This window comes from Manacus vitellinus, unplaced genomic scaffold (assembly GCF_001715985.3).
Source record: "Manacus vitellinus isolate BGI_N305 unplaced genomic scaffold, ASM171598v3 scaffold_111_pilon, whole genome shotgun sequence".
Lineage (NCBI taxonomy): Eukaryota > Metazoa > Chordata > Aves > Passeriformes > Pipridae > Manacus > Manacus vitellinus.
The window spans coordinates 61,876-76,368 of NW_021938850.1; the positions used below are offsets into that span (position 1 = coordinate 61,876).

Sequence of the window (14,493 nt, forward strand, 5' to 3'; positions counted from 1 at the left end):
AACTAAGAATTCCCTAGGGCTTCCTTTTAACCTATTGTTAAGGAATAACATCTTATAAATTTCACCTACTCAAAGAAAAACTGGATCTGTAAGGTAAGACAGAACAGTAGACTAGTGGTTTTCTCAAATCCCCATGGTTACAGTGACTCCATGCACAGGAGAAGCAGGTGAACAGGCTCACAGCCAGGGATCCTACTTGCTGCTGGTACAAATGTGCTCAAAATGTTCTCAGTAACAAAGCACCAGGAATGCTGCCACACTGGATTGCCCCATCAGACTGTCAGGTTTGGATTACATATCAATATGTTATGATTTCACACCCGGATTTTCCACCTGGCATGCTACCACTGGGAAGAAGCTCGTTTATTTTAATTGACACAAACACGACTGTGTTTCTCCAGCAGATTCACAGCCACCTCTTTCAGCCACTGACTGAAGTGTCCATTTCAAGCTGTAACATCCATTCTGTCAAATCAAATGATCTTCAATCTAGTCATGAACGAATCATGGTTTTAGGAAAATACAGTAAGCCAGGAGGAAAGAGAAAATAAAACTACAGTGTGTAATCTAAAAGCAGCACTGATTTTTGCTTTTTACGTACCTTGTTTTCTTTTAAAAATCTTCCATGTAACACTCAAACCTATTAACACTAAATTTTATAACTAAAAACCTATATTTTTTGTTAATTTACAGTAGTTTGCAAACACAGCCTTCTCCAATCTAAACACGCGTAGGTCTGCTCATATAACTTGTTAGATTATATGTTATTTCTTCAATTGGCAAACATAACAGAGATTTCCTCTCAATGGCAGCAACAAGTAGAAAGAGAAGCAAACTGATGCATCTGTTATCCCTGATGTTTCTGTTATCCAAAGTATAGCCCTCTTCCTCCTTTTTCCACAGTTGTTCAAGTTTCACTGCAGCCTTGCCCCCTCACACCACGGCATGAGCTACTTCCAGAAACCATCAATATTTTTCCATCCATTGCCCTCCATTTACCTGTCTTCAAAGCATACTCCAGATAAATGTCAAGGTTGTATGGGTGCTCTTGTTATTCTAAGGCAAGATATAACACTCAGCTTCTGCTTTTGAGGAAGCAAAGCAATTATGCCTTGTTTTCCACAGAAAAGTTAAGTCATATTAGAAAATGACCTTGTTTTAATTGCTACTATTTCTCAAGGTTGGCAGCCACAGTAGCAAAGACAAGTCATGTTTAATACCATCTAAACAGGTCATGGCCAACCTGGTGACACCAGCAGAGAGCTTCCTCCAGTATGGCAAATGTCTACTAAAGTATTTAAAGGTCCTGTAAGTGAGATTTAGAGGACAGGAAATAAATGACAGGATGCAGTATCTTCCTCACTGTAGAATGAAGAGGTAAGATACTTGTTTCTCTTTCTCCAGGCACACACAGACCTCATCGTCTCCTGGGGACTCTAAGATTTTTTTACTGTATATTCACAGTTTTTTAGAGGGATCATTTTGTTTTGCTTGAAAAGCAAAACTGAGTTTAGACGAAACTCTTTTCGTGCCAGGAGAAAGTAGCAAATCTCGTGAAGGCCATACATAATAAAAGACAAAATCCTGGTAATGCTGCTGGTAGCCAAGGAAGGCAGCTGCAGCAGAGACACAAGAAAAAGGTAGGTTCTCCAGTGTAATTTTCTAGGAATATTTTTAAGAGAGAGTATTGAAACACTTATCTGCCACAATAACATACCATCTTATTCTGCCAAATACCGGAGATGTGAAGGCAGATGATGCTAACCCCTCTTGTCTCCTTCAGTATGAGGCCTCCTTTGTGAATCTGTATTTTTAAGACAACAGATTTTGCCAGATCTCGAATTAAAAAAATCCAAAGAAGCCTCCCCAAAACAAAGAAAGATTAGTTTAACTTGGTCAGTTCCCCAATTCTAATTGCCATGAAGCTTTACAGGTAATTCCATGGACACCTGAGGGTGCAGGAATGGGAGGTGGGAGGTATGGGGACTGCTCTCATCAGACAGTATGTCTGTGACATCTCAGCTCCACTGTCCCATATGCCATTTTGAGAAGGGACACAGGCACTGTGGGGGAAATATTCATTTAGAGGCCTGCAGTACCTTCAGAAAATAAGATACGAGTCCTTCTGAAAATAGTCATCACTTACTTCAAATAGTTCAAATTCACAGAAAATATTTTTCTAGCAAAGAGCAAACTTAACAACAAAATAAAATGTGGACTTTATGTAAAAGTTAAAGACAAAAGAAAATACGTACAGAATAGAACCCAAGCACAAACTTACATTTTTGTCATAAATGCTTCCATAAATGGTTGTCACCTATTATTCCCAAGGCTTCTGACATTTGGGCATAGACCTGGAAATAAACATTTCAACAATAACATATTACAGATATTTACTAGTACCAACATTTTCGGTTGCGGGAGAAAAGTACAGGCAGCAGCGCCTGTCCATCCAACCCAACTGGAGCACCTGTAAGAGAGGGCTTATCCACTCCCTGACGGTGCCCCGTGATCTGGGGACTGAGGCTTTTACTTGCCCTTGCATACATTTCTTCCCAGAAAGGAGATGTGAATTTTCACATTAACCTCATCTTGTTGTTCACAGAACAATAGTCTCCATTCAAAAAACCTGGTTTATGATTAAAAAATTGCAAAGGGATGGAATAAACATCCTTGTGTTGGTCTGTACTCAGTGGCATGTGATTCAACACTGTTCTTGAGCTTCCAAGTTCTTGCACCGCCTGTCATAAAATCTGGTAAATTCGGTACTCTTCAGACATTGTAAATTTGGTACTCTGAATTCAGACATTTGTTCTCCATTCTTGAATGGAGAACAAAAGCTTTGGGAGCCAAATAACTTGCAGTTGTGTACTTCTTCCCATCATTTCAGATTCAAGACATCTATTTCCAGCAGGGTTCTCCCAGCACCCTGCCTGCCAGACCCAGCTGTGGTCAGGATGCAGTTACAAATGCACTGTGCAATCTTCATAAAATTTCCCGGTAGTTTTAGTAGCCTCACATTTAGTTCGGATAAAAACATTTCACTGGGTTAAATCTACTCCAGAAACAGAAAGGCGACATATAGAATAGTGCTTACAAACCCTGCCAGCTCAGCACACCCTGTGCTCAGACCCTGTCATGTGCTCAGGCTGAGCCACCACTCAGGGGTGTCATTTCAGCCACTCTAACCTTTAGTGACACTAACCCCAGTATTACGAGCTCCATGTAATTCTTCCCTCTGATGCGATCGAGCCAAGCAGCAGTGCGGTGTCAGAGCCCCAGCCCAGCCCGGCCGCGGCTCCGGCGGTGAAGGGCTGGTGCCATCTACTGCCAGCTCCCGGCCCCGACACCCGCAGCCCCCCGCTCCGCCGAACGCGCCGCTGCTGCCTCCGCACCCACACCCGCTCCTGCCGGGCTCCTTCTGTAGTGATGTAACTCTGTCACCTGGCTTAGACACCAATCCACCAGTGTTCTACCTCTGAGGAAGTTAATAATTACATTAACAACAACTAGTAACAACAAAAAATATCGTATTTTCATGTTCCAAAGACTTTAAATTCCAGCATATTAAAGGCACAAGTAAACAAACCAGAAACTCCACCAAGATGAAAGATAACTTAATTTGTAAGCTAATCTATCCTTTTATAATTGTATGAATGTAATTTATGGTGACAAAATCAGCAGTGAAAGGACAATCACAATATAAAAGAAATAATATATAATACAATCCTTTAAACGTTGCAAATTACTGCATTCAAACTATAAATGTGAAGTTATTGTTTACAGTAATTAAACAGAGCAACAATAATATATTAAAATATATTAGAAAAATCTTCCAATGTAAAAAAATCCACTCCCTACATAGTGCACTGCTGAAATGCTACACCAGCTGCAATTTTAGCAATGTTTAAGAATTTCTGTGTTTGATATAATGACAAGAGGAAAAGCGACAGCAAGGAATGCAAAGCCATCAGCAGCCACCCCTGTTTGTTCTAAGCCCCCTTTCCTGCCGGTGGGAGAAGGGAGCGGGAGCCAGCCCGTCTCTCAGCATTGTGCTCTGCTGCCAAACCAGGCTCTCCCCACATCAGAGTTTAACAAATAAAATACTAAAACAGCAGTCAGTGTTGACAAAGAGCAGTGCTTTAATCCACAATTATCCTTGTAACTCTTACTACTCCTTTTATTATCCATTAGCTTTGATTCCCATTATCCCATCAAGAACTGTGTCAACGCTTTTGTCCCTGGGGATTTCCCACACTACTAGGATCTGACAGCCAAGCCTGAGTGCTAAGCAGGATCATTACCTCTTAAATCCACTTATCTGATCCACTGAATAGTAAATTGAAAAGCTCATTAACAGCAACAATCTGATTTGTTTTCACGTGTGACAGGGTCATTCTAAGTCAGCATGAATACAGCACTAGCAATAAAAACTACACCGGTAGTGTGACAAATTTTAAGCTGAAATAAATGTGATCCTTTAAACACCTTCTTCAAAATCATTTTCAAACCCACACACGCTCTTAGCATGTAAAAATAGAAAAGTAAACGCCCCCCAACCACAGCAATGCAATGCCCCTGGACTTTTAAGTGCTATGAAAAATTAATGATAAAGCATTTTGGACATATAATAATAAAACACACTTCAACAACAAAGGCCTTGCTACATACTCAAAAGGCGGAGAAAAACCCTGATGAAAGGAGTCAGAAAAGGCTGTGGAATCACATGTGGAAGTGATCTCATCGTCAGCTTAGGTCCCACATGGAGCCACAGAGGTAAGGGCAGCAGAGGGCTGTGGCACTCAGCCACAGGTCACTGGGGCTCCACCCTTCACACTCCTCCTTCCTTCTTCCAGCAAGGAAAAGCCCAAGGCTTATGTTCTTACTGCCCTCCAGACACTTCCAGTAAGGAGCAGGGAACTGATTTCCAGTAGGAGACAACTGGTTCAAGACTCCTGGAAAACTGTGACACAATTAGTCCCAAATCCTTACAACTGCAAGTTTTACAACTTCCAAAAAAATTCCTGTATCAATACAGTGCTATGTGACCAAGCCACGGTATGGCCAAAAATGTCAGCTAACAGTAGAATAGCCCACCAACACCACCTCCTCCTCACACAGCTATGAATATCAGGGAAACATCCACAGAAGAGGCAATCTTAGGCTACAATGTTCCAGGAGCTTCACAGGCACAGGTACATATTTGGGGTCCTCCAAGCAAACTGGAGCTGGTCCCACCACTGCACTCCAGGCCCAGGTGGCACTGCTGTGTTCAGAGGTGACAGTGATGGTCATGGCAGTGAAGGGGAAGAACAGACCAGCAAAATACCTTCAATAATAATCAGTAACAATGTCAAGTATACTGAACCAAGTTTGAAAGCAAAGGATCCAGTGATCCTTGTTTTTTCTCTTTGTACTGTTATAACCACCTCAGTGGAGTCAGGATGCTGAAAGAAGACAGTAGGTTCACAAGTGCTGGTGCCAGCGAACTTTTTATGATCTAGCAAGTTTCATAGAATCACAAAAAGGTTTGGTTTGGAAGGGACCTTAAAGCTCATCTTGTTCCACCCCCTGCCATGGGCAGGGACACCTTCCACTATCTCAGGTTGCTCCAAGCCCCGTCCAACCTGGCCTTGGACACTTCCAGGGTTAGGGCAGTCACAGTCTCCCTGGGCAACCACTTATCACTTGTTCAAGTTAGATAACCATGTACTTTCCAACTCCTTGAACTGTTCCTGCTGCTTTCCAAAAGGATAAGGAAATAAAATTGTAGAAACAATGTTCTATAAAGCAAAGTACTTGCACGTAAATACAGACCAAGAGAACAGAAATAATTCAGTATCCACACCAGAACTTTATTTCCCTGTCTTCCCTACTCTTTGGCCTTAGATATGCTTAACTTTGCTTTGCCTTTTCAGGTCTTCTCTTTTTGGAACTATCATTATAACTCTGAAGAAGCTAATTATGTCAATTCTTAAATGTGAAGCAGATTACAGAACTGGGAAGCTCAGAATATGAGTTCCTAAAGGTTGTATGGCTCTGTAATGACAGTCACAGAAATTCAATAACAACACTGTATGGAATGTACTCAAACGCACCCCATGAAACAAATTAAAACAGAGCAATGAATCTCTCATACTGTGCAAATAAGAATACACAAGAAAATGTTGATTTCTGTATGTTTCATAAGGGCTATTATAATGAATAAAGATTTTGGATAATGAATCTTCAGAAAATTACAGTACAGTTATTACCCGTAGGCACAGTGTAAATGCTAAAGTTATTGTAACTTCCTTGAAGCTCTTCAGGCCTCGCTGCAGAGAACTATCCTTGAAACATTAAAGCATTTTGTCATCAACACTGAGGGCAAAATCAGACCTTCACCACGTTTACCCCAGCCTGACAGAGCTGAAGCACATGTAGCATGCCGAGGGGAAGCCCCTCCACCCCACGGTCTTTTTGGGAATCCAGGCAGTGCAAGGGCGACTGCCACAGGGTTCTGCCATCGCACCTCTCTGACTAACACCCCTGGGCAGCACCCACTGAACCTCCATGCTAGTTTATAAGTGTTGTTCTCACTGTCAAGTGCCACAGCACATTTTGTAATTTCCCCCGCTTTTTAAATCACATTCAGGTTTTTTGAATTTTCAGCACTTAAAAGCTCCATTACAACACAGCTTCCACAGATGGCTTCAGAAAATGGAACTGAATTCCCTAATCAGACTATCAAGGCCAAATCATTCATCTTCTGATCCAATTGAGGGCTTCAAAAGCCTTGGCTTTTCTCTCCTCTCCTTAGCAGAGGAAAACCTTGGTCACTTCCACTCCGACCAGCTTCTCTTAAAAAGATGAGATCCCAAAATACCCTTAACTTAGAGCCTAAGGCAAGAGAATGAGGTAATGTGTTGTTTTAGAGTAAATTCCCTAACTGAAAAAACTCTCCAAAACAGGCCATAAGGAAACATCTCAGTTGATTCAGACAGGATCTCTGAAGATTAAGGTGGGCTTTGAGCTACTTTGTATGTTGGCTACTCTCCCATCCACACAGGTGTGTCTGTAAGCAACCAGAGGACCCACACCAATTACACAAATGATATACTATTTATTGTCTTACCTATAAACCTAGTTTAAGTAAAATATTGCATAAAGGCATCCTCAATTGAAAGAGACCTACTATAAAGTAACATTTAAAAATTAGGGTATTATTATTACAACTAAGTGTTCTGTTGTATGGGAAAGTGTAGATCTGCTGTGTGGCTCAGTCATTGCTATGAATGTTATTTCCCTCCTAGTCTGTTGAAATACTCTGTCATCACAAGCTCAGACAGTAAGAGGCATTAACAGTTCCCACAAAGGCTGTTTGCCAGGCCCTCTTCCCCAGTCCTTCCCTGTTAGCTCAACTGAGCAAGAGAACTCAGAGGAACCTGGGGTGCCCGACTGATTAACTCCCCGCTTCCTGCTCCATAAAATGCCCATGAGGTGCCAGCATTAAACCTTCTCTTACATGGAAATTGATCTCTATTTCAATGACTTTCTCTCAGCTTTTATTTACTTATTTATTTATTTATTCCTTTCCTAACCTCTGTTTTCCATAAATCTTGAAAGAAAGATTTACGTTTCTGCTTAATTTATACAGGAGTCTCACTATGAACTATCTGCTCTTATTACCGATGCAGCATGAGAAGCATTCTCTGGGAAAAGCAGAAAAGAAAAAAAAAAGAAATGGGTTTATCTGCTAGGTTTTCAGTTAGCCATTAGTTAAAAGGGTGCTTAGCTTTAAAAGTCTTGTTTAGACTTTCATTTTTGTAAAGCACTGTTAGAGAGTTTTAATTCAACAGTCTCTGTTTACCTTCAGGGCTTAAAGAACAAATACTATAGTGGAAACTGAGAAATACTATTAACAGCTGTTGCTTTTTGAACATCTTGCAGAAGATTTTTAGCTTTCGAAGCACAGTGCTGGGCCGCACTTTCCATCAGAGCTATACACTGCACTGCAGAAATTTGAGCCATGTATGCAGTCAAGTATTTGCTTAACAGGAAGTCAAAATGCTGCTTTAGAATCCTCTCATGATTGAAATGAAGCACTACTGTACACATTACAAGAGTAGAGTTGTGCCAGTCAGAACACTCCAAAAGATACAATATTACAGGTACTTCAATACCAGTAATCAACACTGACTTGCCCCTGTAACTATTACAAGTGTTCAGCTAAATTTTATTCAGATGCTTAATTGTATCTAAATGAGTGGCCCACTCAGCATACTGATGTGCAATTAATCTCATTGCTACGGTATCAACATTAGTTTGGCATTTAATAACAAGTAATAAAAATCAGGGCTACTTTGCATAGCTCAAAAATTTCTCTATCCAAAACTATTTCACTGTACTGACTGACATCACTGCAGGTGTTCCACATTTCCAGATCAAGCCTCAAGCACATGAAATTTAGCAGGATCACGTATTTTGAAGAGGTTTTGCACCGGGGTTGTACATGAGAGCGCTTTTGCACATTTATCCCAGGGCATAAGGAGAGGTGTTACAGCCACCACAGCTAATACCAGCAATTTGAACAACCTTCTTTGGCAAGCCAGAAATAAGATAATTGTTCAACATAGGCCGGCTCCTCTGAAATACTGGCAGCATTGCCTGTAATTATAGACATCTGTCATTGCTAGCCACTCAGTAGTAACCCTGACATCAATATACAACTATAACACCACACTGCCTGCAGGCACGGCAATGGGAGCCAGATACGAGAGGCGGGCAATCATCTGCCTCATCCAAACTATCTGTCAAGGGTTCCCAGCCACAAATAGCTCTTACGTTTTGTATCCTTAGGATAATATGTTGATTTATTTTAGATTCTCTAATATTTACAATCTAGGCCATCTACTAAAATAAAGAAACAAACCTTATGGCTAATGGAGGCAGTTACCGTTCAAAATCATCACAGAAGGTCATAGCTCAGCGCTCCGGCACTAACACCCACGGCTGCCTGGAACATTCACCTGTGTCCAAACTTTCCCTCCTCCAAAATCATACATGCTCATCTCCAGCTGCAGGGCACAGGTATTGCTGCGCTCTCATCAGTCCAGATACCAACCCCAAGAAATATTTACAGTTTGAATCTAGAGAATATCTGTGCCAAACTGAGCCCAGTAAGTTCCCCGTGTCGGTACAGAAAAGAGAAGCTCTGCAGAATTATCTTCAACATGCAATTCTGGAAAAGAAATTGCATGAATGCTATGAAGTATAGTTACAGATTAAATACTTCACCACCGCCTAGAGGCAAGCTGACATATGCTGCTAACCAAGAAACAGAGTTTCCTGAAATTTACAGATAAAAATGGATACTTTCTTTTTAATTCTAAGGTGAAAATCACGCTGAAACCCTCAGCCTCTATTTTTTGTCTTCATTTGAAAATCCATCTCAGAAAGGGGTAAAAAAGATTGTAGGTTTAAACTAATTAGGAATTAACATCCGTACAATTATCCTAAATTGCTTTTAACAAAACCGAGATTTCTTAGTATGATTCACAACAGCCTGTGCTGAAGAGAAACTATTAATTACTCAACAGACAGTTAGCTTTCAAGTGAACTGCATTTTAAAAACCTCCTTTAAAATACAATTGCTAAATGCCTTACAGTGCTGTAATGTGAGACAGGTTCAAATCTTATTACTTCACTGAAATTAAAACCTAAGTTTTAATACTGTTCAAGTCGAACAATGATTCCACACTTTATTGCTTTTGAAATCCCTTGATGATCATAGGAAAAAATGCCCTCGAGAAAAAGAGACTCTGTTTTCGATAAACAGAAAATACAGTTTGCACTCTTAGCCTCTTTGTCATCACAAAAAAGGATTTAATGCCAATTCTTTAAAAAAAGACTTTTTTCACAAAATGTGCACCTTGTGTGCCATTTGTAAAATCAGCTCACTTTCTTTTATTTATTACTGCAGCGCGGCAAGGCAATAAAGCAGCTACTGATAGCTAATAAATTACATGCCTTTTAAAACAATTCTCCAGCTACAAAAACTTGTAACTACAAAGGCTTACATTTACATGGTACATCGTGTGAAGTGTCTACATTTATGTTCTATTTAACCACGTAAATAAAATCTGACCCTTTATTAAACAACCGAGTATGAACCAGGGGCGACATGTGAGATTAAACAAAAGATAACTTTTTAAGGCATTCCTACAGATTTACATAACTAAACATAAAATTTGCCTCAGCAGTTCAGGTGAAAAGTATTTTTAAAATAAATCGCACCTTTAATTAATGCCCTTCAAGCTACCTTCAGGAAAAAAAAGTGAGCAGCATTTTTCACTTATTGCATGATAACACTGATTTACACCTGAATCTAAAAATTAAATAAGGTTTTCAATAATAATTGCAACATATTACTGTAATATAAAACCATAACTCTCCAGCACATACCATGCAAAACACGATTTGTATTTTTAATTAAAGTAAGCATCAGAGCTTTGGGAAAGCATTTTTTTGTTAAAACAGATTTAAAACAAAAACCCCTGCAGACTTATGCATCTCTCCAAGAAAAGCTTTAAATTAGACATATCTATTAAGCTCACTGAACTGCTCTTAAATATTTTTACTCCATGGCCAGCCCAACCCTCACAGCTGATGGCACAAAGCACTGTCTTTGCCTTTCTATCCACATTATTTTCAGGCTGATGTGCTCAACTATTTTCATACATTTGTTCCTTACAATCTGATTGTCTCATAAATCATTAAACTAAGCATTACATTCTTTTTAATTGTCTCTATATCATCATGCATCTAAATTTCAGATGTGTAGTTGTAATATTAGTTTCCTCCACTTGCAGCGATTTTTACAGTTTCTGCAGCTTTGGTTTTGCTTTGCTCACACAACTTTTCCTCTGTAGTTCCAAAATGGCAGCTCTTTAATTGAGCATGAAAACAAACCTTAACTCCCTACTCATAAAAATGTTCAAGATGCTGCTGCTCCCTTTGAAGATAACACCCCTGCCATGTCAGGAGGACACGGCAGGACTGCGAGTTCCTGCCCCAGCCCAGCACCCCCCACCATCCATCACTCTGAATGGAGATGCTGTGGGGCACATCTTTCACTCTGACTGAGCACTGCTTGATGCAAAATGAGAGGGAAAATAGTTTTCAGACACTTTTCCTCTCCTTTAATCCTATGGCTACCTTTCCCTATGGTAACCAAAGGTTTATTTTGATAATATATGTTTTCTTGTATTTTGCACCAGTGGCTAAAATACCAAGACAAAGATGTTCCTTATCTAAAGCAGAAAAAAAAAGAGGTTTAACAAACCAGGTGCCTAGGACAACCAAAAAAGCAGAGCCTGTAGTCTCCTAATTCAGGTTGTTCTGTCTACTTGTGGGGATGAAAATACAGGTGCTATTTTAAGATGGTAGAGAATAAAGAGTGAATGAAGCCTGGTGTGTCTGTACCAGGAGGGTCCTTTGAGGAACAAGATGCATACAAAGTGCTGCAGAGTGGCAAGAGAATTTAATAAGACCCTTAGAAACTACAGTTTGGTTCAAGAGGAGTTACAGACATTTTTAAATATAAAAACACATAGTGATACTCAGACACTGAAAATTCGTGAACTCCTAATTTCACTCAAGAATTTAAGATAAAACACAGGACACTGAAATCAAGCAAGACCTTAGGAGAAAGGAACAACCTGGTCTATCCTATGAACACAAAAAAGTATTTGAGAGGTGTATTTTGAAGAGCCACTTGTCAATATTACCCTTTTGCTGAAATTAAACAACTAAAAATATAGTCAAAATTTGACAGAGCATACTATAAGTCAAGGAATTCCAAACACAAATATGCTGTACAGATAATAGATCCAACAAATATGCTGTACAGCAATAGATCCAACTCTGGATCACCAGCAGGGAGCAGAATTATAGTTACGTGAGTATTTATCAAAAGGCTTACAGAAGTAATAAAAACTAATGAAACCAATCAATCAAAATTGGTCAAGAAACTTGATCAATGATTATTCTCAGTAACACATGGGAAGTTTGAGACTGTAGCCTCCGAGGTTAAAGGCAGAAACAAAAGGGTGACACCTTGAAGTCGTTCACAGAAAAACACACGGCCTTGTCTCTGGCTGGAGAAACACATCCAAGCTAAGAGAGAAAAATGCTGGACAACATAAATAATAGTCATCTCATCCCACACCTGGATGAGGCACACAGGAGTGAATACAGCAAAGGCTCATGTCACAGAGGCCATAGGCAGCCCCAGGGGCCCCAATGTCCTCCACACACTGATGGCTCCTGCAGGACTGGCAGAGTGGGCACATCATCTGCACGTCACCCCTCATGTACTGTCATCTAGTTACAGTATGATGATAGCAATGGTCTTTAATAACACACAGAGAGTATTTTGGTTCATTCTGCTGACATCTTAAGCAAACACAATAATGACATCTATGCAAAGATGACAAAAACTACCACAACACTGTCAGACACACCTTCTCTCAACAGTTAAGGAATCTGAAGCACCTCAGAAGCAGAGCAAGTTGGAAAGGTGGATGTGCCATCAGCTGCTGACTCACCCCTATCTTATGGGATATTGCAAAACTAATTTTTTAGCTCAAACAGCACACATATTGAGATGTTAAATGTTAAAATTATGATAAAATTATGTTAAAATCTATATAACAATCTAAATGTTACTGTTATTCAGCAGATTAGAATGAAATTGGTTATTAAAGAAAATGCATAAACTAGAATGGACTTGTGCTGCTAAGAGCTCATTCAAGAATTGTCTATTCTATTAAAGTTACTTAAATCATCTGTTTCTCTGCAGATTCTTACACAATCTAGAATACTAGGATTTTATATTGACTTTTATATTTTATATTGACATACCAAAGTTTCTACATATCTTGCAATAAGCCACATCATTGTGTAGATGATATCTATACAAATCATTTAATACTTAAATTGATATAAAACCCTGCTTCAGAAATAAAACTTTTGTTCCCAGAAGACGTCTTTCTCAATAGAGCTACATGCCTCAAGAAACAACTCGTCAGTATTGAGAATGCTCTGGAGAAATAATATGGAACCTTCCTCATGGCCTTCCTAACTGCAGTTCTTTTGATCCAAACTGATGCCAAATACCAGCTCTTCCAACAACGATGATACAGATGAAACTTATGTGAAACAGAACACTGAAATACTGGGGTTTTTTTGCCCCTCCTTGCCCAGAAGAAGGGCAAGTGGAAGAGTACAGATTGCCTTCCTCTGATGTTAAACAAAAGCACATTTAAGTCTAAAAGTGTACTTTAAAAATATATTTGTGTATGTGAAACAGATCCATTACTAACATTTTTTGATTACTCTATAAGCAAACAAAAGCAAATGTCAGAAAGATCTCTACATAGCCTGATAAAAATAATTTCGAGAGGATGCATGTACCTAATGAAATATGAAGCATAGCCCAAACGCTGTTTGTTCTGCAAATTTGATTTCAGGATATGGAAAATGGTTATAGACAAGATAACAGTCTCCACTGCCCCAGCCTGCGCACTGCCTGGGTGAGACCACTTATCACTGCTCCTTCCTGGGCAGATGCACAGACATGCGCCAGCTCTTCTGCCTTCTACTAATCCAATTAGGTATGAAAATCACACCCTGGTAGACACACAAAGTCTAACACAAACCTGAACCAGATGCTCTGGATAAAATATTTATTTGCGGTTTTGTTTTAACCAAAATGCATATTTTTCATAAGCGAAAAAATCCCAGCCCTTCCTAGGATCAAGCACTCCACAGACGAACCCAAGTTATACTGCTTTAAATATTAAGGTTGTGACTCCACCAGTTTTGAAGACATTACACACAAGCTAAGGAAGCCAAGTGGCTCCTGGAACATTTAACAATGAACGATGAATTAGCTCTTGACTTTGTTGTGTGAAAGAAAAGGCACCGTAACAGCTTTCAAACAGCTGTGAATAAAAGCAACAGTAGGCTGCAAGGTGTTCCACTGAGTCATCATAAACTATCTCAGTAATACTGAGAGAATGCTTCTCCTTTTTCTCACCCAACTTCATATTCAGTGCTTTTGGTAAAGCGTGTTCAAACAAGAAGAGTTTCCATACTATTATTTATTACCTATCTTCACTTATCTGTTATCAACTTGAAGACAGCTACAGATTTTTTCCAGGGTGAAAGTGCTGCTATGATGATTTGTACTCTTAAGGACTGTTGAAAGAACTTTATGAAATGTCTTAATTCAGCTCTAGAATTATAGTTTAACATAGAGAGGGGGATATTTGTATTTTTGGCCCCAAATAAACAAATACAGACTCTTCTCATCTTGCTCCCCAAATCTATTCCCAGAACCACCGCCATATTAAGAATGAGCCAAGACTTATGTATGAGTAACATCACAGTAAAACAGGCATAACTGTAATGATCTCAGTTCCAGGCTGACGATCTCCAATCCCAGTTTGC

The 14,493-nt window shown here is 39.6% G+C and overlaps 1 protein-coding gene across 1 annotated transcript in view; it reads right to left on the bottom strand.

The window, feature by feature from the left end:
• Window positions 1-14,493, bottom strand: part of LOC103764026 (ran-binding protein 17) — a gene marked incomplete at its 3' end in the record, with an annotated part of 129,064 nt that overhangs the window by 50,693 nt on the left and 63,878 nt on the right. The window contains 2 exon segments of the mRNA XM_029965626.1: window positions 2,282-2,306; window positions 2,309-2,354. Coding sequence (XP_029821486.1) covers window positions 2,282-2,306; window positions 2,309-2,354 — 71 coding nt within the window.